General features: G+C 35.9%; 1 protein-coding gene across 4 annotated transcripts in view; it reads left to right on the top strand.

Moving 5' to 3' along the window:
- AP3B1 (adaptor related protein complex 3 subunit beta 1) overlaps positions 1-24094 on the top strand; it is a 188031-nt gene that overhangs the window by 71149 nt on the left and 92788 nt on the right. For all 4 annotated transcript variants that reach the window (XR_011471189.1, XM_070412228.1, XM_070412229.1 and 1 more), the window contains exons 14-17: positions 1995-2104; positions 10787-10963; positions 17302-17488; positions 18436-18569. Coding sequence is in view for 3 of the 4 variants with exons in the window: in XM_070412228.1 (XP_070268329.1) it covers positions 1995-2104; positions 10787-10963; positions 17302-17488; positions 18436-18569 (608 nt within the window). In the remaining variant the exon portion in view is untranslated. The remainder of the gene's footprint in view (positions 1-1994; positions 2105-10786; positions 10964-17301; positions 17489-18435; positions 18570-24094) is intronic.

Below are 24094 nucleotides of genomic sequence, written 5' to 3'. Positions count from 1 at the left end.
GTCAAGAACATAGTATTATTTTGTGCTTCTGGTTGAGTACCACCACAGTACTGATGTCTTTGAAATCCAGGAGGTAGCATAAAGGAAAAGTTGGGTGGAATTAAATGGAGGGAATGAGAAGGCATCTGGGTAAGAAGAATAATGCACCACCGTACCCCAAGATGTTCAGATCTTAATGCCCAGAACCTATGAATATATTACCTTACATGGCAAAAAGGACTTTGCTGATTCTTACCAAGGGGAGATTATTCAAGTGGACTCAGTGTAATCCAAAGGGCCTTTCTAAATTAAAGAGGGAGGCCAAGAAAGTCAGATATCAGAAACAGAGGATGGAGTGATAGAGTGATGGCACTACTGGAAGGGGGACTTGGAATGCCAACAACCTCTAGAAGTGGAAAAGGCAACAGATTTTCCCATGGGACTTAATCCTGTCAATACCTTGATTTTAGCCCATAAAACTCATGTTAACTTCTGGCTCCAGAATTGTAAGGTTATAATAAACTAGAGGCCTGATGCACGAAATTCGTGCAAGAGTAGGCCTTCCTTCCCCCAGCTGCCAGCACTGACTTCCCTCTGGCACCTGGGACCCAGGCTTCCCTCCAGCTGCCGGCAGGCACCTGGAACCCAGGCTTCCCTCGCAGTCCTGGCTTTGTCCAGAAGGTCGTCCGGAAGGATGTATGGAAGGATGTCCAGTCTAATTAGCATATTATGCTTTTATTATTATAGATGTGTGTTGTTTTAAGCCACTAAGTTTCTGGTAATCTGTAACAGCAACAATGGGGAACCAATACAGCACCAAAGAATAAATAATATCGAGTATATACTTCAACTATAGCCAATCCTGCCTCTGCATGAGGATAATTACAATTATACATTTTTTTCTTATTTGGGCTAACTTTACAATAATATATTTTAAAATTAAAAATTTTTATACTAAGGAGTCTTTAAAGTCACACTTAGATCATATTTTACTTTGTGTAGTAATTACTTACATAACCATGTAATGTTTTCTACTAGAGTGTAAGTTTGATGAGGGCTGGGTCTCATTCACTCAACCATAAAAAAGAATGAAATCTTACCGTTTAAGACAACATGGCTGGATTTAGAGCAGGGGTGGGGACCCTTTTTCTGCCAAGGGCCATTTGGATATTTATAACATCATTCACCGGCCATACAAAATTATCAACTTAAAAAATAGCCTATATTTGGTAAAGCTTTTAATTAACTCACCCCTAATGCCTTGGTAGAGCCAGACCAAATGATTTTGTGGGCCTTATAGGGCCCGTGGACTGGACATTCTCCACCCCTAATCTGGAGGATATTATGCCAAGTGAAATAAGTCAGACAGAGAAAGACAAATATCATATGATTTCACTTACATGTGAAATCTTACACACACACACACACACACACACACACACCAAAATAAATGAACAAATAAAACAAAAACAAAGTCATAGCTACAAAGGGTCACCAGATGGGAAGGGGATTGGAGGAAGGGATTAAAATAGACAAATTGGAGTTATAAAAATAGTCACAGGGATATCAAGTACAACATAGGGAATATTGTAATAACTATGTCTGATGTCAGATAGGTACTAGACTTACCAGGGTGATCACTTTGTAAGGTATGTAAATGCCTAATCACTATGTTGTACACCTGAAACAAATATAATATTGTATGTCAACTGTAATTGAAAAATAAAATGATGATACTAAGATACCTACCATATGTTAATTGTGAGAAGAAAAAGAAATATTTTGTTTACGATTTAAAGAAGCAGAGATTAGAAAGGGATATCATAAACCAGGAGACAATAACATGTTAGAAATTAAAGTATACTCTTCTATTTAATATGGATATTCACCCCCAAAATTTCAAAGTACATTCATGGTTGTAGTTTTCACCTACTCATTTAAGACATGTAGAATAGTTTGCTAATTTGAATTTGAATTGAATAATACATGTTTAATATGAATAATCTCTTTTTCAGAAATAGTTGTTGCTGAAAGTGTGGTTGTTATTAAGAAATTACTGCAAATGCAACCTGCACAACATGGTGAAATTATTAAACATATGGCCAAACTCTTGGACAGTATCACTGTGAGTACCAATTTTTGCTGGATAAACTGAATTTTACTCAGTATATTATAGTTTCCTTAAAATAAATGGGGATTTTCTTTTGCTATAAAGGATTGTATAGGGACAATTGGCAAAATCTCAATCAAATCTGTAGATTAGATAATAGTACTGGTTCACTGTTTAATTTCCTGATTTTTAAATAATTTTACTGTGGTTATACAAGAACATTTATTAGGAAGTTCACACTGAAGTATTTTGAGATTAAAGGGCATGTCTACAATTTTTATCTATCCAGAAACCAAAATGTATTTGTATATGTAGAGAGAAAGCTAGAACAAATATAGTAAAATGTTAACATTTGGGGAATCTGGGTAAAAGGGTATTCAGAAGTTCTTTTTACTCTTCTTACCAATTTTTTATAAATCTGAAACTTTGTTTAAAAATTAAATTAAAAAATATCAATCTTGGTTCTATCACTCACCAGTTGCATGTCCTTACATTAAAGTCTCTGTGCTTCGCTTTTCCCGTCTGCACAGTAGTGACAGTAGAAGAACCTATATTGTTGTATTTCATTACTTAATACTGGGGGCCTGATGCATGAAATTCGTGCAAGGGGCTTGGCCCTCGCAGCCCTGGCTTCGTCCAGTAGGTCATTTGGCTGTTCGTTCTAATTAGCATATTACGCTTTCATTATTATAGATATGTAAAGCTCTTAATAATAGGAGTACTGCATGTTAGCTGTTATTATCTGTGTCTCATTTCATTCTCTTCCCTTTAAAACTAAAGTTTTGGAAAAAACTATCTGAAAATAATTTTATTTCCTCACCTCACACTCTTCAACACATCACAGTCTGATTTTGATTCCTACTTTTTCCAAGGCCCCTATCTCCCTCTTATTAAATCCTGGAGATAATTTGCTTTCCATATCTTTCTTGATCTTTTGTGCACATTTGATTTCACTGACCACTTCTTCCCTTTTAAAACATAAGCTCTCTGTGGCTTTTACCTGATTTTTTTTTCAAATTCTTCTCCATTGTGTTTGCCTTTTACTCTGCTTGTTCCTTGAATATTATAGTTTGACAACTAATGTTCTATAACTGAAAGGGTTGTGTTTTGGGAAGGGAGTATATAATTTCCTTCTTTAAAGATTGGGTAATCTATACTGTTAGCCTATTCAGAAGGATTATATTTGTGTAGTGAAAGGTAATGGATGGCAAGGTTTGGAGCCTACCAATTTTTAATGTCTGATGGCAAAATTTCCCTTCCCTCAGGGTGTTAGTAAAGCTTTTAGGGCAATTACACATTTATCTTGAAGCTGAGAATCAGACTCAACAGGAGTCACTTACCATTTGAGTTTACCACATCTCTCACCAGAGAGTTCCTTTGTCCTCATATCCACTCTTATTGTTGATTAATGATCAAAGTCAAGACTTCTCATAAGGATTGTATATGTGAGGTATAGGGCTTAAGAGAGTGGATTGGAAAACTGGATGGCTTGGGATCAAATTTAGTCTCTACCTTTTACTAACTTTGTGAATTTAAGCAAGTTATTTGACTTCTATTCTCCAGTTTTTTCATCTGTAAAATGGGAACAGTAATACTAATAACTTTCAGACCTATTATGAAGAATATGAGTCAATGTATGTGAAACATTTAGTGTGTAGTGTAAGCTGTTATTATGATCATGAGTCTATTAATGTCTTTAAAGAAGACACACTTACTGAAGTTTAAATTTAGTAAGTGATTTCGTGGCCCCTTTTATATATTACTTATATATTTAACAGAACTCTTATAATGCTGTTCATATGCCAGGTACTATTCTAAGCATGTTAAAAGTAAAAATTATTAATTTTAATAACAATTATGTAAGGTGGATTCTATTAGAATTCCCATTTTACATGAGAGAAAACTGAGACACACGTAGGTTGAGCAACTTGCCTAAGGTCACATAGCTAGTAGGTCTGCTTTTATAACTAATACATTATGCTGTCTCTCTTCCATTTCTAGTGTGTGTGTCTCTCTCTCTCTCTCTTTTGTATTCAATTCACTGTCCTACTCACTGACCTGGCCAGAATTTTGTTGTTGCCCCAAATCATTGACAAATTGGACATTAGATGGACATGGTCCATGTTTGCCCAAATATGAAGCAGATGTTTTACATTATTTGTCAGTGATCTATTGATGGGAGCTGAGAGGGTACACCTTTTCCCTCAAGTCCACTGAGATGGACATCCAGCAGCCGTGCATACCAAGCATGAAATTACAGTAGCATTTTTAGTCATTGTAACAACCACAAATACTCCTACATATATTTAGATACCTTCTAGGGATGTGGTATATCCTTCAGTAAGAATCACTTTTCTAACCAATAACTAGATAGGGGAATACTAGATAGGGAAAGACAAAGAATAGAGATACATACATGAGGCCATTTTATTCAACTTTCTCTACAATAGTTGTTGGAATATTACCCAATTAAATATTTTCTTAAGGATCTAATATAGCAAAGCCTGTTTTTGTTTTTATTATTTTGTCAGAAGATAATTAAGAGTGGAATATAAAAATATGGTGGAGATACCAAATTCATAAAGGGAAAAAAAGGAAACAAAATTGTAAAATAAATGATAAATTTTAAAAAGTTATAATGTAAAATAAATATTTTAAAGTAATAAATTTTTTAAAAGTAAAAGTCAAATATATTCTACCCTAACTATAAATGGAGTGAATTCTCTCATTAAAAAACAGACTTTCAAATTGGAGTGAAAAACAAAAGCTAGCTACAGTCCATTTATAATTAAATAATATATATGCTCTGGTTTCTCTTCAGACCGCATAAATCTTTCGCCTTTTATAATTAAATAATATAATCGAAGTGATAAGAGTTGAAAATAAGATAGGGAAAGAGATATTTAAATGAACACGAATGAGGAAGTGAGATTTAAAATTAAAAGCATTTAACAACATAAAAAGGAACATCATAAAATGAAAAATAGGTCAATTTACAATGGAATGAAGAAGCACAAACCTATCTGCACACACAAAAATATGGCAACTACATAAATATATAAAGGAAAAGTCTATAGGAAATATAAGGACAAATATTTACAGTTTTGGTGGGTGACTTTAATATAGTTCTCTCATATAAGATATACCTAGGAGATTTTAAGGAAGATGTAGACTTAAGGACATAGGGAAATTAAATAATAGACTGAATGCTTGATTAGTCAGTCTAGCTAAAACCTTACATCCCTTGAACAGATAATACCCACTTTTATAGGTATATCCATAGAAAATTTAAGAGTGTAGTTGGACATAAGAAATCTTAAAAGATTTAAGTTTTAGTTAGAATTAAATCATTTAAAAGCATACTGGACCAGATGTGAAGTAAGAAAATACACTTTTAGAACAAAGGAAAAGTTAAGAGAATAAATACAAGCTCTCCGTGAAACACAGAAAAAGGACATACTACAAAATGTGTGGAATGTGGTTAACTGCTACCATTTTTTAAAATAAAGAGATTAAAAATAAAAGAATTTGTATTTGTCCAAATTTGAAAAACACACACCCATGAAACAAAGCATAAAACTTAAGCAAGATCAAAGTTGATTTTGTAAAATAGAATATAAAAAAAGTTGAAATTGAGGACAGTATTGAGCTTGTTTTTAGTGACTCCTGGCTCATCTCCCCTCTGGGAGGAGGGGAACAGAATTGGAGGAGAAGACAGACCTCTTTCCACCCTGGCCACCTTACTAATTCATAAAACAAGAGTTGAACAGTAGTGGGAAAAGCCCCCAACATGTTGGGCACAGGACTAGGCTAGAGATTGACCTAGACCCTCCTTGGCTATAGGGAAGCTGCAGAAGGCCCTAAGAGAGCCATTGCACAGAGTGGTGGAAGAGCAGGAGTGAGCCTTGGTTTGATTAATGAGTAACTAGACCCACTGAAGTGAAATTTTCATATAGAAAGAGCCAGGGGCCACCGAACAGGCTGAGTGGGGTGACAAGGCTGACAGGGGGGTTAGTGAGGGACGACCAAACGACTGAGCAGCAGGCTGTGTGGGGCGACCAGACTGGCAGGGGGGACAGTGAGGGGCAACCAAACAACCAACCAGCAGGCTGCGTGGGGCAACCAGGCCAGCGGGGGGGGCGGGGGGGGCAGTGAGGGGTGATCAGGTCGACAGAGAGTGGCAGTGAGGAGCAACTAGGCCAGCAGGAGGGGCAGTTGGGGGCAACCAGGCCAGCGGGGGGGGGGGGCAGTTGGGGGTGACCAGGCCAGTAGTGGGGGCAGTTAGGGGTGACCAGGCTGGCAAGGGGGCAGTTAGGGGTGATCAGGCCAGCAGAGGGGGTAGTTGGGGGCGACCAGGCCGGCGTGGGAGGGCAGTTGGGGGCAACCAGGCCAGCAGGCAACCAGGCCAGCAGGCAGAGGTGGTTAGGGGTGATCAGACTGGCACGGGGGCCAGTAGAGGAGATCAGGCAAGCAGGCAGGTGAGCAGTTAGGAGCCAGCAGTCTCAGATTGTGAGAGAGATGTCCGACTGCCAGTTTAGGCCCGATCCTCAGGATTGGAGAGGGTGCAGGCTGGGCTGAGGGGACCCCCATTCATGCACGAATTTTGTGCACCAGGCCTCTAGTAATATACATAATCAGTCTGGGAGCAGGAACCGGTCGTCTTGCCTTGCTGGCTCGTATTTTTCCTGTGTAGCACACTCTTTTTTGTCTGCCCAGTTACCTTGGTGAACTCTGGATTCAGACTTGGAATTTCAGTCTGAGTTCTATCACTCACAAGCTATGAGATGTTGGGCAAGTTCTTAACCCCTTTGTGCCTGGTTTCCTCATATATCAAGTAGGGATTATGGTAGAGCTTACTTTCTAGAATTTTTGTAATAACTGATTGAGAAAAACGGGTGACGTACTTAAAAACAGTGCCAGCTACATGGTAAGAGGTCAATAGATATTAGCTGTGTAATTTTTTTTTTTAAAGGGAACACAGATTTTACTGTATTCAAAACTTTTCATTCCATTTGTTATCTAGTAAGTAACATAGCTGAAAATGTAAACACTAAAATTTAAATTAATTCTACTTTTAAATTTTATTTTAACTGAGTAGATGTATGTTGATAGTGCAGTCAGCTTATGTGTTTTTATTGTGAATATTTTATTCTTTAGAGTATCTTTCACTTGTAGTAAATACTGCTTTGGGAGCAAAGTTCTTCCAGAATAAAATGCATACTACCAGAGGATTGTTCTAACAGGACTTCACATAATGTTTAATGGGACAGACAAGGATTTCATGTCATAAAAGAACAGTTGAAAGACATTTTTTGTACTTTCTGTACTTCTTGTCCAGGTGCCTCCCTGAATGCCTGCCATTTTGCAAGTTAACCCCAGCTTAATTTAGACTTAAATTTTAATACATACTGAGTCCAGATATAGAATTTTGGATCTGATTTGCTGTTTGTATGCAGTTTATTTAGATATCTACTGATTTTGCCTTAGACAAATTTAAATAAATAAAGTTGATGTTTTTGCAGGATTTATTTTAAACTGTTGCACTGTGCAGTGGGCTGGTGTGGAAACACAATAGCTTTTAAATTGAACTGCTTACAGAGTGATCTGTAAAATCTTTTTAGACGTCTTTCTTAACTGCTGTGGTGAGCTAGGAATCATTATTTGCTTTCCAGCCAAGTTAATGGGTTAAAATGGCAGTGGAAACTGCCTTCTGGTAGGAGATTTAAAAACTGCACTTAACCACATGCTTAAGGCATTTAGAATAAAGAATCAGGCAAAGTCATTTACAATCTGGTTTGTCCTTGAAAATATTGAAAAGCAGAGGTTCCTAATGAAAGTATTATATCATCTACATACACGTGTGCTATTAGTTTGGTTTTAATTCAGTGTTTCTATATATTCTGTAGTTGAAAAGATCACGGTGAACAAAAAGTGGTTAATTTTCTTACTTGCTCTTTTGTCACTTGCTTCAAATCTTTGAATATAGTGGCCATGGAGTCATAGTATCAGTGTCAGTGGTATACAAGTGAGAGTACTATACTTAATTGGGAGAGAAAGAGGGCTGAAATCTGAAAATCTTAGGATTCTGATTCCTTCCACATGCACTGAAACATTGGGTTTGCCAATTTCCTAAGCTTTTTAACAAAATGCCATCACTGAAAGTTTGGCATATTGATATTGATATTATTTCTTATCATGGAGAAGTTTTCTAAGTTATCAAAGTGTTTACTTAGTTTTATTACCTCTGAATATTATTCTGTACCCACCCTCCCCCAAACCACAACCACTACCTTCAGATTTTCATTGTGAGCATGAGAATTTATTGATTTTTAATGTTTTCAACAAGTTGTGTTTTAAATGTATGTATTATAAGGGTTTTTTGTTATTTTTAAAAATATCTTTTTATTGATTTTAGAGAGAGAGGAAGGGAGAGGTAGAGAGAGACATTGATGAGAGAGAGAAATCAATCACCTGCCTCCTGCACATATTGTTATTTTAATCTTAGCATATTAATGAATAGGAATAGATGCACTGGCTGGTGGCTCAGTTGTTTGGAGCATCATCCTGTACAACAAAAAGCTGCGGGTTTGATTCCCGGTCAAACCTAGGTTGCAGGTTCAATCTCCAGTTGGGGCACATACGGGAGGCAACCGATAGATGTTTCTCTCTGGTGTCAGTGTTTCCCTCTCTCGCTCTCTTTTCCTTTCTCTCTCAAAAAAATCAATAAAAACACATCCTCAGGTGAGGATTTAAAATAACAATAATAATCTTAGTTTATTAATGAATAGGAATAGAAACAATTTCTTAAAACTTTTTGGGACTGCCTTTTTAATTGCAGAAAAGAATTATAAGCGTGTTACCAGAAGAAAATTACTTAAAGTGGGGTAATAGATTGTTATATGTCATAAAATTCTTTTACACTAGCAATATGTAATAAAATATTTAAGAAAAACAAACCTAGCATAACTGAAATCTGAAGTTGCCCATATATTCTTATTTAGAGGTACTTTTCACTATGGCAGGCAACCTGAATTGCTTCATACCAGAAAGTTCAATGTACCACTCAATTATATTATTCTGTAGCCCAATTTAAAATAATAGATTGGGAGTAAGGCCGTAATGCAATGTAACCTTTGGAACAGGAGAAATAACCCCTTTCTTTCTAGAAATTAGTATACACACAGTAAGGATATCAGTTTTATCATACTGCATAAATGGATTTACAATAGCATTTAATATTGTATTTATTACTTATACTTAATACTTACACTTAATTGCATAAGTATGCTGATTTCTTGCTTACTAAACTTATTCTAATATTAATTTTAAGATGATGCTGTTATACTATTTGAAAATACATATTTTTATTTTAAAGCCTTTTTGATTTCCTCATTCTCATTCTGGTGAAAGACCAACTTAGGGGTATTTAATAATTTTATGTTATTTCATAAAATGGGTGTTTTGAAATAATTTGAGATGGTGGATATTGTGATAAAATTTTAGCTGGGCAAAGGTCCTTATTCTCACTTTCTTCTTTAACAGTTATATGTGCAGTTGTGAAACTGTAATGAAAATAGTAGGGCTTTATTTGAGGAATTGGAAAAGGACTTCTTATAAAGAATGTTATCTATTATTGTGATGCTATCTCTTAATGATAGTTATTGGCTTTTTCATTTCTTATAAAAAGCAAATTTTCCATACTAGGTGAAAATGTTCACAGAAACTAATTTACACACCTGTTCAAATTCCTTTTGGAATAGGGGATAATGCAAGTAAACAGATAGAAATAAAACTAATGTACATACTCTGAAATGATGGTCTTAATGGTGTTGATGGAAGGTTTCCAATTTGTAACAAAGCAATAATTTTTAAGAAACAAATTATGTACATTATTTTAAAATTTTTCATTATTAAAACTATTTAATGCCAAAATGCATTATTGGACAAATTTATGTTATCCCTATTTATTTTGTTGGTGTCCAAATAATAGACCAGGATTAATGATTTTGTAAGCCAAATCTTGATGATCTTCTGAGTTTTATATATTCCCAGTGCTGTAGATAGAGGACATAACAGTTGGAATCAATCCTGTAGTGGATCTACTCTTTTTTCTATATTATCCATGACTCTCAAAACATGGTTTGCAGACAGACCACCTGTCTCAGGAATCATCCGTGATGCTTCATAAAAATGTGAATTCCCGGGCCCCACCACAGAACTATCTTGGAGCGATACCAGAGCCCTGCAGTTTTAATAGGAACCCTAGATGATTTTTATGGGCATCAGGATTTGTAAATCAGTGCCCTAGAGCAGAGGTCCGCAACTTTTTCTGTAAACTGCTATTCTTATGGACTTTGTTGAATAAATCAGCAATAATAATATATAAACAAATGGGCATGGCCAGCCAGATTCAGCCCAAGAATTCGCAGATCTCTGAAAGAATCAAGATTGTAGACCAATGATTTTTCCTCTATGAATCGTTTCTAAAACATTATCCCAAAATCAGTTTTGTGATTTTCTGTGTGTTTATTTTTTGGTAACTAAAGAAAATCCATAAATATAAGAGCACTTCCTGGATATACTTTAAATGAATTGATAGATGTAACACCTTGGTAATATTTAAAGACTTTTCTATGTTAATATTAAGGAGAGCATGGTTATCTTATTTGTAACCATATTGTCTACTTCTAACATTAGGTCCCTGTGGCTAGAGCAAGTATTCTTTGGCTAATTGGAGAAAACTGTGAGCGTGTTCCTATAATTGCCCCTGATGTTTTAAGGAAGATGGCTAAAAGCTTCACAAATGAAGATGATCTTGTAAAATTGCAGATTTTAAATTTGGGAGCAAAATTGTATTTAACCAACTCCAAACAGGTAAGAGGCTAATCCTTACTTCTACCTACTTTCTTCTTTACTCTGATGAAGCAGCTAAAGTCTGTTCATACGTTAGTCTATCTAACAATTACTAGGTGCCTGTTTCTTTAAGGTTCTTCAATAGATGGTAGTTGTGCAAGGAGATGATATGCTAGTCTAGTAGGGGAGAAAAACATAAAAAAATGAAATAGTATTTGGTAAGTGCTATAATAGAAGTACTGAGATACAGTGGAACTGCAGAGGAGAAAGTTATTGAAAGTCTGCAGTAGGAGGAGAGTGGTCAGAGAAAGTTTCATAAAGGATAAGACTCCTGACTATGGACTTCTAAGGAGTGGTTTCCTGTACAGAAGAAGGGAAGAGGAGAGCAGCGGGTCAGAGTCATGAAACAGCTTGGTGCTTTCAGCATACTTAAAGTGGTCTGGAGAGCTAGGCCAGGCCAGAACTTGGAGTGGCAAATACTGTGGACCTTGTCCTACAGGTACAGGGGAAACCAGTAAATATTTTAATTAATTAATTAATTAATTTATATTATTTTTTTAATCCTCACCAGAGGATATTTTTTTCCATTGATTTTTAGAGAGAGTGGAAGAGACAGGGAAAGACAGAGAGAAATATCCATGTGAAAGAAACACTTCAATAGGTTGCCTCTTGCATGTCTGTGTCTGTCATTCTCTCCTGCCTCTCCATCAGTGTTCATCTTTCTCTCTTTTTGTATTTGCTATGTGTCTCTCAATTGTCTCCCTCTCTTTCTGCCTTCTCTGCCTACCCATACTCACTCTCTAGTAACCTGATGTTGGCCATTCAGAATTTTCAGGTTGACTCCTCAGATTTATCTCCACTTGTGATATGACTTTTGTTATTGTTGCTTTTGCTGATTGGTGTACAAGAATTGTGACCAAATAATTACAGATATTCTGAGTATATTTCCATGATTTAGATTTTATCTTTGCATTTAAGTCAATCTTTGAAATGAATCAGTTAATAATTTCCAAATGTCATATAGATTTCCTTGTGCACTGAGTTACTTTTCAAAAACAATAAAAGAAAGGAAATCTATGTTTACTGTTGAGTTTCTTATATATTGGTAAGTAAAAGGAATCACCACTTACTTACCAATCTATAGATATATAAAAAGAGGAAATATGCAAATTAGGCCAGGACACCGTAACGGGTCACAACCAGACAGGAGGAGGTTGTGTGTGCAGGTGAGGCCTGGAGTGGAGACGGAGACAGAGACAGGGCCGGCAAGCTGCCGTGCCTTGGCTTGGGCTGGCCCCCAGGAGCCGGAGCGGACATGGACAGGGACAAGGGGGCTGGCCCACAGCCTCTGCAGCTGAGCGCAGGCCCGGAGAGGACATGGCGCGCCCGCCTCCCGTGGAAGCAGCGTAGCTCCCTCCCACCTCGTGCAGAAGCGGCACGGCTCCCTCCCGGCTCCTGTGGAAGTCGCACGGCTCCCGTGGAAGCAGCGTGGCTCCCAACAGCGTGCTGTGGTTCCTGCCGGCTCCCACAGAAGCGGCGGGTGGCCTACTGCACGCGATATCGCGCGATGGGCTACTAGTATAAAGTAAAAACATTGTTTTAGCCTTATACTCCTTGTGTTCACTAAAATCATACAATATTGGGAAAGTAAGTATAATACCTAGAATATTATGATTATAATGACTTTATGTCTGGTTTGGCTACTCTAAAGTTATCTAAGTTAGCCTGGCCAGTGTGGGACAGTGGTTGAACATTAACTGAGGAGCCAGGAGGTCAGGGCACATGCCTGGGTTTTGGGCTCGGTCCCCGCTGGGGGTTGTGCATGAGGCAGCTGATCAATGATTCTCATCATTGATGTTTCCATCTCTCTGTCTCTGAGAATTTCCCTTCCTCTCTGAAATCTATATATCTATATTTATATCTATCTATCTATCTATCTATCTATACTAATAAAAGAGAAACTGCAAATTGGTGTTACTCTGCTACTCCCACCAGCCAATCAGACTATGCAAATTAACCCAACAAAGATGATGGTTAATTTGCATACGCAGGCACAGAGCGAAGACTGAGGCTCCAGCTGGAGTGAAGACTGAAGCCTGAAGAGGCTTGACTTCTCCGCTGTGGCCAGACCAAAGGCCTGGGTCCCAGGTGCTGGAGGAAAACTGGTGCCTTCAGCCAGGGGAAAGAAGGCCTATTGCGCGAATCTTCGTGCAACAGGCTTCGTGTGTGTGTGTGTGTGTGTGTGTGTGTGTGTTAAAAAGACAGTGAGTTGTAGACCTCCACATTGTACTTATATCGTCTACCATGATTTTTTTTTTAATCTAGTAGCATATAAGATGCAAGTGTAGTGAAGAGATTTCATTTTAGTATGTAAAATCTACATTGGAAAGACTTGATCTTTCTTTTTTCAACCTTTTTGAGAAACAACATAACTAACTTCTCCCTTATAGAGCAGCATGCAGGATGTGTGCTAATAAAATGAAATGTGCCCTGACAAGGCAGGGAGGAAAAGCTAAGTCCTTTGCTTTTCTAGTGCTGGTGAGATAAGTGTGTAAGTGTGCTCACCTGCAGGCAACTTGATATACTAGCAAGTTCTGCCATGGCCTGTGTGAAGCATGCGATTCCCAGCTATCAGCCAATGGAATCAGAGAAAAACACAGGAAGTTAGAGGTTGGGTTTGGTGAAATATGTACAGGAGAGTGACAGAACAGTCCTGCTATAGATAATTTAAGAGAGTGGACAGAGACCTCTTGCTATAGTAGTTTTGTCATTTGTTGTGTAGCATAAATCTAAAACCTATTTAGTTTATATTTTGGCAGTTTTTTTGTTGTTGTTATAAACCCAGTAACAATGAATTTTAAAAATTAATGTATATGTGTTGAAGAATGAAGTACTGAATTTCTCTCTCAATATTTAACATGCTCAAAATGTTTAGTAACATTTACCATTACCATGATAATTATAGTGATATCGCTGACCACACACTAATCAAAAGACATGACAAATCTGCTAAAAAAGTATCAGCATCTATTTGAAAAGTTAGGAGTTATTTGAAAAAGATTGTGTCTCAAAATGACAAATATATTTAGGTGCAAAAGATGTTTACATATGTCTTTATGAAACATGATCTCATTTAGATCAAATAACTTTTTAAAAATTAATTTTGTTCAATTTTTATTTCAAATTTTCTTTTGCACATATGAAAAATGAAGCAATAACTGTTAAGTTTTTATTCCATTACCAGAAATAGGACCCTAAACAATGATGCTTTTAAAATAGAAAATCAATTAATTCCAATAATAGTTCTACTTTTTTTTACTCAAAGCTTTTATACATTTGTTCTGCCAATACAATAAAAGGAATCATAGTAAAGCTTTTGGAAGTTTATTCTGTCAGAAATGCTGTAAATGCTTCTGTAAATTTACAAGCCCAACATGGAAAGTAAAATTACTTGTTTTTGCCTAAAGGATGTTGTCATGGTAAAATCATTGTTTCTATTACGATAACTAGAGCAGAGATATTTGAGGAATTGGTTGTGGTGCATGCAAACAAAATCTGCTTGTCCTGCCAATTGAAGTAAAACTAATGGTCAAATTTATTTATATTTGATATGTATAGTTTCACTGAACTATAGAGTTATTATAATGAAGCTAATCCTATATAATAAAGAGCTAATATGCTAATTAGACCTGATGGCGGAATGACCTTCTGGAACAACCAGTGGGTGGGGCCACGAGGGGCCACAAAGCAGCCGGGGCCACGAGGCAGCTGGGGCCGCGAGGCCCGAGCCCCTTGAACGAATTTTGTGCATCTGGTTGTTGTATAATGTTGAACATATTTCAGATGACAACACACACTCTGATATGCAACTCTCTTTGCTGCATGATACCAATGGCATTTTAGAAATGTGATTTTGTGAAAAACTGCTTTGTAAATTGACCTAAGTGTCTTATATTGGCTTTTGTTGGGGGGCTACAGTGGAAGGGAGTAAAGAAACTTATACTTACATTGGTTAGATTTTTATCAGAATCATTTGGAAATCTTTAAGTATTCACCAAATACAGTGTCAAAATCTTCAGCTTTTGCAAATTTTAGCAAATAGCAATTCTTGGAAACAAATCTTGCAAACAAGAAGACATTGAAATTTATCTCTATAAAAACAAGGGAAGAACTGAAATATTAAGTACTAAGAGTTCGAGATTTATTTTAGAAGTTCGGTCATTTACAGTATCTCAATGATTGTAAAGACTTGATGGAGCTTCTGTTTTTAATTGGATAAATTTATATTTTATATTAAAGTGAAATGACATTTAGAAGGCAGTTGATTTTGTAGTATCTAAATTTGGTGATTTTTTTGTCTTATAAAGAAAAGTTTTATTGACTGGAGGGGGAAAGTTAAATATCTGGGTTTGAAATATTTACACATTTTAATATAATATCCTTCATTCAACAGAATTTCTCTGCACTTATCAGACTATCTAATACAATAAAAAGGGTGTTTTCTACAATAAAAATATTATGGTTTATAGAGAAGAGTAACTTCAAAATGTCAACAGTGTCACAATTATTGATCATAAAATTCAGTTTTGAAGATTGTAGGTAACCTTATTTTTATTAAAAAAAACTTCAAAATAATAAGACCATACAAAAACACATTCTTCATAGAAATACCAATAACTTAGTATTAGAGGCAGATACAGCTAAGAAAGTGATTAAAGTAAATGATTGTGCAGTGGGTAATTATTCTGCTTATGTTTTCAATGCATCATTATAAATGGATGTTTTTATCTTATAGAAAGAATTTTATATTTGAAAATGCATTATATCATTGCAGTGAATAGACTTATTTTCTTTCTCTGATTTATTTAGGTTGCACATTCTAAATCTCAGCACTCAAGTGACTTTAGAATAAGCCTAAATTCTTACTCTGCATTTGAGGAAGCTAATGGTTAGTTTTCCCCTGTTGTCTCAGCAAGTCAATTATATTGTCTAGTATATTATACTTTCTTTTGCACTGTATTTCTCATTTGGTGAATATTTTGCTAATTTTAAAAAATGAATCATAGAATTATTCTCATCTGAAGTTGAATCAATATGATCTAGTAATTATAAGTAACAATTGTTGATAACCAAATTTAGAATAGCTCTATCAACATTTTCTCTTGTATTTTTTTTTTTTTACAGTTCTACTTTATTAAACTAGGTTAATGCTTTTTATATACGTTGTTACTGAAAGAAGGTTGCTTTCTATCCAAATCAGGTGTCTCAACCCGTTATTATAAATGAGTTTGCCACACCATTCCTATACTTTGATTTACTGTTCTAGAATTGTCTTTGCCTGACATGATTGATTTTATTATTTTATGTTTCTAATATCTGTAAAATATTTAAATATAGGTGTTTATTTTTTCTATGTAATTTCTATGTAATTAAATTTTCTATATTTAATTTATAGCTGGAATTGTATGTGTGTAACCTAAATTAAAACTATGTTTTTTTCAACAAAATAATGAGTTTAAATACAAAGCTATTTTGTTAGTATTTCAATTTTGGTTTAATATTTAAATCTCTATGTTAATGTAAGTACATTAAAAAATTGACTTAGGAAATCTTATTGCAGTGTAAAAGCTACTATAATAAGTTGTTCCCTTACATAAATAAATAAATGACCAATATTACTAGCGGCTATAAGCAGCATGAGAGAAAAAATGGAAGGAGTCTTTTATCCTAGTTTTTAGAGGGCATCAGCAGCTTGCTTTTATGAAAAAGTAACAGCTAAATGCACTGCAAATAATTTGCAGTAATCCAGTTCAGTGATTCATGTGTCTGCTTTAATGGGTCATAATTCAGGGTAAAGTAACTGAGTGCAGTCAGAGTGCAGACACTGCTTATGCCAGGGACAGTATCTCTTCATAAAACACACCTCAGGAGAAGCAGTTTGCCAACCCCCTAATACTCTCTGATGTTTTGATGTCCTGCATATTTTTCCGATTAAGTTTTGAGTGCCATGTTTTTAGTTGTATTTCCACATTCATTATTCTCACGTAGACCCTTCAGCGGGTTTGCCATATATGATTATTTTTTTAATGATGCCTTTCTTTCCACTTCAGCAGTTTAATAATCTAGCACATGGCTGCTTCTCAGTACTCAGCATTCACCTCCCCAATTCTGAAGAGGACATGTGCTTTGGCTTCAAAATTCCATTTGCAGCGTTAGAAATGCATATTCCCTATGGAACAACATTTGTTTGACATAACCATTCATTTTTATTACCTCTTTAAATATGTTTATCCAGAGTTATCAATAATCATAAATAACTGTATTCTCATCTTGTTCTGTTGTGGGTTTTTTTCCAACAGACAAAATTGCTTACCCAGTACATATTAAATCTCGGCAAGTATGATCAAAACTACGACATCAGAGACCGTACAAGATTTATTAGGCAGCTTATTGTTCCGAATGAGAAGAGTGGAGCTTTAAGTAAATATGCCAAAAAAATATTCCTAGCACAAAAACCTGCACCACTGCTTGAGTCTCCTTTTAAAGGTATTATTATTATTATTATTATTATATAACTGCACAATATGTTATCTGAAAAATAGACAATATATTCCATTTATAATGTGCTTAAATTTATCTCTTAGGAAATATAAATGACTAGCATATATAAAAACAGTGTGCTTTCTATTCATTCATCTGTTCTCCAGAGCAAGCTTTATATTAGTTAAAATTTATATTTTTATGGACCTTATTTACCTAAATAATTTAAATCTTCTGATTTTTTTTATTAAGCATAAAGAACAATATATAAAAGCTGTGTTGTTCTTATAGACATTAAATTTTATTTTAAATAGATACCTCTATTTAATAAGGAATATAATTCACCTTAATACTGAGTTGTTATTAATTAAATATTCTATGTACGCTAACAAACTTTTCTAGGAACAGTTATTTCATAAAAACTTTTTAATGTTTAAACGTTTTTCAAAGATGGAAGTTGACTTATTTTTCCCACCTTTTTAAAAGGAATAATTGATCAGTTTCACAAGTAGCCTTACAGTTGAAATCAGATGATTTTATACCTTGGTTTTTATATTTTTCCTTATTTAATTTTTATAAAGTGATAATAAGCAGTTCAGTTTCATAGAAAAACTATTAAAATTCTGAATGTGTTTGTGCCAAGACATGTATATGGATTGTTTAACTGAGCTGTCATTCTTAATATTCACAGTAAAGTAATTTTTAGAGAAGCTACATTTCAGAGCAACACCTCCAAACACACTGACTGATTAGCTTTTTTATTGACCATTATGGGGAAGATTATTGTAATCTATGGACTGAAATCAGTTTTTTGACCTATGAAGAGCTTCCTAGTTTATATTTATTCCTTGACATTTGAGGTAATATGCCAATTATCTTGAGCTCTGATTAGGACTGTTCTATGTTATATACAGCTCATATTGTTTATTTTATATTTTCCTCTATTTTAATAGATAGGGATCATTTCCAGCTTGGAACTTTATCTCATACTCTCAACACTAAAGCTACTGGGTACATGGAATTATCTAATTGGCCAGAGGTGGCACCTGACCCATCAGTTCGAAATGTAGAAGAAGTAATAGAGTTGGTAAGTTGACCTTTCTGAAATTAATGTTGTCAAGCAGTAGGATATTCTAGAATAATGGTTGTTTCAAATAAAAGCTTTTTTTTTGGGGGGGGGGGGGGTGAAAATTGAAAATTGTTCTGGTATTTCTAAGTGAATTGTGTTAGGTATATCTCACTGTTATGGGAACTAAAAATTGTAGTGTTCCTACATTATTGTACATGTACTATTCCTTTTCTTCAAGGAAATAGAGAATTGAATTCTCTGCATCAGTGCTACCCACATTTGTGGTATTGCATTTGTAGCTGTGTAGATTCAATTTCTAAGGTATTTGGTTTCATTGGCTTGAGCTTTTTCTACTTTGTTTAGAGATTCGTAAGCTTCCTGTCAATGTTTTTCTCAATAATTTTTGCTGTTCTATTCCAAAGAAGCCATACAAAGTGTTCTGGATTTTCTGATGAACCTGTTTTAAGTGAAACCTAGACATAAATAGGGAGCATTGTGTACCAAAAATGTCCTTAGACAAGGTCACAATTAAAATGAGTAATATGTTGCCTTCACATTAAAAACCAACTTCTAGATAAATCATCTTTTCTTAGATCTTTAAAAAAATTCTGGCTACTGAAGTAAAATAATTAATTTTATTTTTAAATACTATCTCTTATATAAAAAAGAAAAATAGAGGGTCTATTGATTGTCTTTAGAGATTTGATTATGTGAAATATATATCATACTTTTTAAAGTAGAATTAATAAAAAAGAACAATAAGGTATTTCATTCTAGATGCTTTTTTGGTAGAAACGTAATATTGAACAAGGATTCAGATAACCAGAGTACTTTACCACTAATTCTTGTGAGAAAGTCAGTTAACCTTCTTGCCTATTAACTTATATACAGTGGAAGAAAATCTTTATTACTTTAAACAGAATTTCTATAATGTGCATAGCCATGTAATTTGATCCTTTTGAGAAATACATTTCTCTTAACTCTTCAGTCCTTACTCTGGCTTTGGAGCATGGCCAGAAGCAATAATAACTGATAATGGCTCCATTTTGCAAACCCTGGCAGTGTACTTTGATAATGTTTGCAAACATTATCTTGTTTAAACCTCATAATGATTATAAGTGTTGGTTGTTGTTGTACCCATTTTGCAGAAGAGGAAACAGGTTCACAGAGCCTAAATAAATTGCCCAAGTTCACATAGCTAGGAAGTGATGGAATTGAGATTCTAACTTAAATCTGTCATACCTTTATTCATGCTCTGAAGTGCATTTTAGTGTTTTGTAACATGAAGAGAGGAGGCTTGAGCTTGTTTGCAAATCTGTACTATTTTTAGTACTTAGAGCACCATCATTTTCATGTTGTGACAAATTAACTCTATTTAGAGATGATTTTTAAAAATGTAAAAGTTATTAAAACTAATTGCATGTCTATTCCTCCTTGCAATTAAGTTTGCTGGTTTTCACTCAAATCTACATACTCTAAAGTACTCTTCAAAAAGATTGGGCTCTTTGTGCAATTTTTGGTCAGATGCTAGAATATAAAGAGAATATTCTTTGTTGTGATTCTTTCCATAGGTATATTTCCTCTCTTTCCTAATTTCATATTATGCCTGCTTATTGTTTTTATGGTTCCATCCTTTTTTATTATTGGGTACATGTAAATAAAGCCATCCTTTTATCCTTTACTCACTTCCACCCACATCTCCTCCTTGCTGCCCCATTCCATAAATAAATAAACAAACAAACAAACATAAATAAATTTATCTTCTCAGAAATTGATCACAATGTTATGCAATTTAATTTGGTCTCAGCAGTATCTTTATTTTGGCTGGTAGATTGGTTGGTTGGCTGGCTTATTCCATTTTCATGTGCTCTTCTTACAGGGACAGTACTTAAATAACCTATTTTCTTGTGTTAATTTCACCTGCCCAGTTCAACAGCAACAAAATTATTTTTTTTAAATTTGCGGACTACATTCTGTGAATTAATAATTGGTAACTTATTTATAGAGAATAATTAAACTGTTGTAATCTGGTTGAAGAAAACTGTTACTATCCATTGATGCCATGCAGAAAATAGTTTCAATCTATGGGTCTCTGGACGTATTGGCTTAAAATCTATATATATAAAAGCCTAAGTGATCAAATGACCAAACAACCTGTCGAATGGTTGCTCTGATGTGCACTGACCACCAGGGGGCAGACGCTCAATGTAGGAGATGCCCCCTGGTGGTCAGTGTGCTCCCACAGCCAACTTCCCACGGTCCCTCCACCCAGCCGGCTGGCCAACTTCCTGCTGTTCCTCCCCCAGGCCAGCCATCCCTCCCCCACATTGGCCCTGATTGCCAGCCAGGCCGAGGGACCCCACCCGTGCACGAATTCATGCACCAGGCCTCTAGTCCTACATAATAAAAGGCTAATATGCAAATCAACCAAACGGCAGAACGACTGGTTGCTATGACATGCACTGACCACCAGGGGCAGACACTCAATGCAGGAGCTGCCCCCTGGTGGTCAGTGTGCTCCCACAGGGGAGCACCGCTCAGCCAGGGGGAGAGTGTTTAAGCCAGCAGTCAGACAACCCCCGAGGGCTCCCAGACTCTGAGAGGGTGCAGTCTAGGCTGAGGGACCCCTCCCCCACCAGTGCATGAATTTCATGCACTGGACCTCTAGTTATACTATAAAAGACACAAATATAAAAAGAGCAAATGCAGCTATAACAATGCAGAAAGCTTGCTTCTCACTCTACCTCACATCTCTCCTAAGTCACATCAATATATTTCATACACATAATACAGTATTATCCTACTTTCACTGTAAAGTGATCTTATAGGGTCACTGTGATAACTTAGTAAGAAAAATGGCCTAAGTTTAGATACTCTGATATTTTAATCAAAACAACAGGAAACCTAGTCAGGTTGACATTGGAAGTCACTTTGAATCGCATACTACCATTTTTAGGATATCAGATATAATGTCTATTTATATTATGATAACAGTAAGTTTTGAAGTCCATTAGAATTTTTTTGCTTAGTTCTAGAATATCCTTTTCCCTTCAATTACAGAAAGACTGTCCTTTGCATATCAAGGGTATTTTGCTTTATAAACCCATCTATTATCAATATTTTATTCCTCATAGGAACTTTAAAATTAATATCTTGCTATTCTTTCCTCTTCTCTTTTCCCTATTGTTTCTTTTTTTAAAAAATATATATATTTTTAAATTTATTTCAGAGAGGAAGGGAGAGGGAGAGAGAGATAGAAACATTAATGATGAGAGAGAATCATTGATTGGCTGCCTCCTGCATGCCCCCCACTGGGGATTGAGCCCGCAACCCAGGCATGTGCCCTTGACCGGAATCGAACCTAGGACCCTTCAGTCCTCAGGCCGACGCTCTATCCACTGAGCCAAACCAGCTAGGGCTCCCTATTGTTTCTTTTGCTTAGAATGATATGATTCTCATAGTCACAAAAGATTATAACAAAAATTAAAACACTTTTATTGTTTCAAATGCCATGAATATTGAATTGGTAGCTGTGCCAGGGTAATTTGCCCTTTGAGCATAGAAGCCTAATTTCCCTTATTTGTCAATTTAGTCTTACCTTGAAAGTCATAGTCTAATGAAGTAATTTCCACTCCCCTCTCACTCCCCATAAATTAATCTGATACACTTTTTACCAAACTTCATAAAATGATTGGATTTAAGAAAAATATAAACTTTTGTGTTTACTAAATATAGGAAAACTTTGTTCATAGAATACTATATTCATATTTGGAGTACAGAGCATTTTAATTATATAGAAAGAAAGCAATATTGCTGATATTACATAAGTATCTTATTCAAGTACTAGTGGCCCGGTGCGTGTATTTGTGCACATTGAAAGGAAATTAATTAGAAGAAATATTTTAATATTGCTATTCGCCCTTTCTCTATAATAGAAGTGTCAACCAAATTCCTGATCAGCAATGACAGATGGAAACACACACATGTGATTGGTGCCAGTGAGAGCTTTATATGTATTGTGCATGCGTGAGTCAACTTAGCCTTTTATATATATAGAATAAACTTGCTTAATTAGACCTGCTTTCTGATTTAGCTAAACTTTTTCCAGCCCAGTGAAGCGCCCCAACTTCTCTTTCAGGTAATTGTCAGTAACACAGCAGTAAATATCAACATGAAATAGATTATTATTGTAGATCATGCAGGGCGAACAAAGGGTAAAATATTTAACTGCAACAGTGTTTGACTATATTCTGCACAGTGAGAAAACCTGAAGTCATTTTCAAGGTCCACTTCTTTTCAGTCGGGTCAAGTTTGTAAACTTTCTAAATCTTCGTTTTCCGGCTAATGGAAAGAAAATAGGATTCCATCGAGTCTCCTATCTACCTACTCCAGGACTTCTGTGAGGATCAAATAAGATGAGGCATGGGAAAATGCTTCACAGACATTTGGTTACAGTGTAAAATGTTTGCACCTGGCTATAAAGCAAGTCATGTGCCTGGGCTGAAGAAACTCCAAGGAGGCTAGTTGCTAGGGAGAGGAAGCCGGGCATTGCTACGTGACATCATTACCCAGACAGACACTTAGCATATTAGCCTTTTATATATAAATAGATATTTGAGTAATTTTTACTCATTTTTCTAATGTCCATATATAATAACTAGAGGCCCGGTGCACAGATTTGTGCACCAGTGGAGTCCCTCAGCCTGGCCTGCACCCTCACGCAGTCCGGGATCCCTCAGGGGATGTTGGAGAGCTGGTTTCAGGGCCGAGGAGGGACCTTGGAAGGTTGGCCAGATGGGGAGGGACCACTCGAGGGCTCCAGGGCGTGTCCCGGCCATCTCGCCCAGTCCTGATCGGTCGGACCCCAGCAGCAAGCTAACCTACCGGTCGGAGCGTCTGCTCCCTGGTGGTCAGTGTGCATCATAGCGACTGATCGAATGGTCAAATGAATGGTCAGACACTTAGCATATCAGCAGGGGGAAAGTCCCCAAGGTGGAAGCTTGCCGGGTATTTGAAGGAACAGTCAAGAGTGGCTGGAACAGAATGGGAAGGAGGAACAACAGCAGAAGGAGGTCACGTAGGCAAGGGGACTGGCAAGGGCATATAGGGCCATGCAGACTGTTCTAAAGACTTGGGCTTTTTCTCTGAGTGAAATGAGGAGCTGTTGCAGGGTTTCAAGCCAAATGGACTTGATTGGACTAGGTTTTATGTTTTTTTAAATTTATTTTATTTTATTTTTTAAAATTATAGTTGACATTCAGTATTCTTTTATATTAGTTTCAGGTGTTCAGCATAGTGATAAGACAATGATATAATTTTAAGACGTGATTCCCCCAGTAATTCTAGTACCCACTTGGTACCATACATAGTTATTAAAATGTGAATGGATTAAGAAGTACAAATTGGTAGTTACAAAAATAGTCACGAGGATGTAAAGTACAGTATAGGAAATATAGTTAATAATATAGTCCAACTTAGATTTTAATAGAATTATACTAGCTGTTGTGTTGAGCAAACTCAGAGTGGGGGTTAGGGGTGGGAAT

Source organism: Myotis yumanensis, unplaced genomic scaffold, assembly GCF_028538775.1.
Source record: "Myotis yumanensis isolate MYYU_CA2020_CCGP unplaced genomic scaffold, mMyoYum1.0.hap1 SCAF_4, whole genome shotgun sequence".
Taxonomy (NCBI): Eukaryota; Metazoa; Chordata; class Mammalia; order Chiroptera; family Vespertilionidae; genus Myotis; species Myotis yumanensis.
Note: the sequence above shows the minus strand (reverse complement) of the source record. Positions and strands in the feature narration are given on the sequence as shown.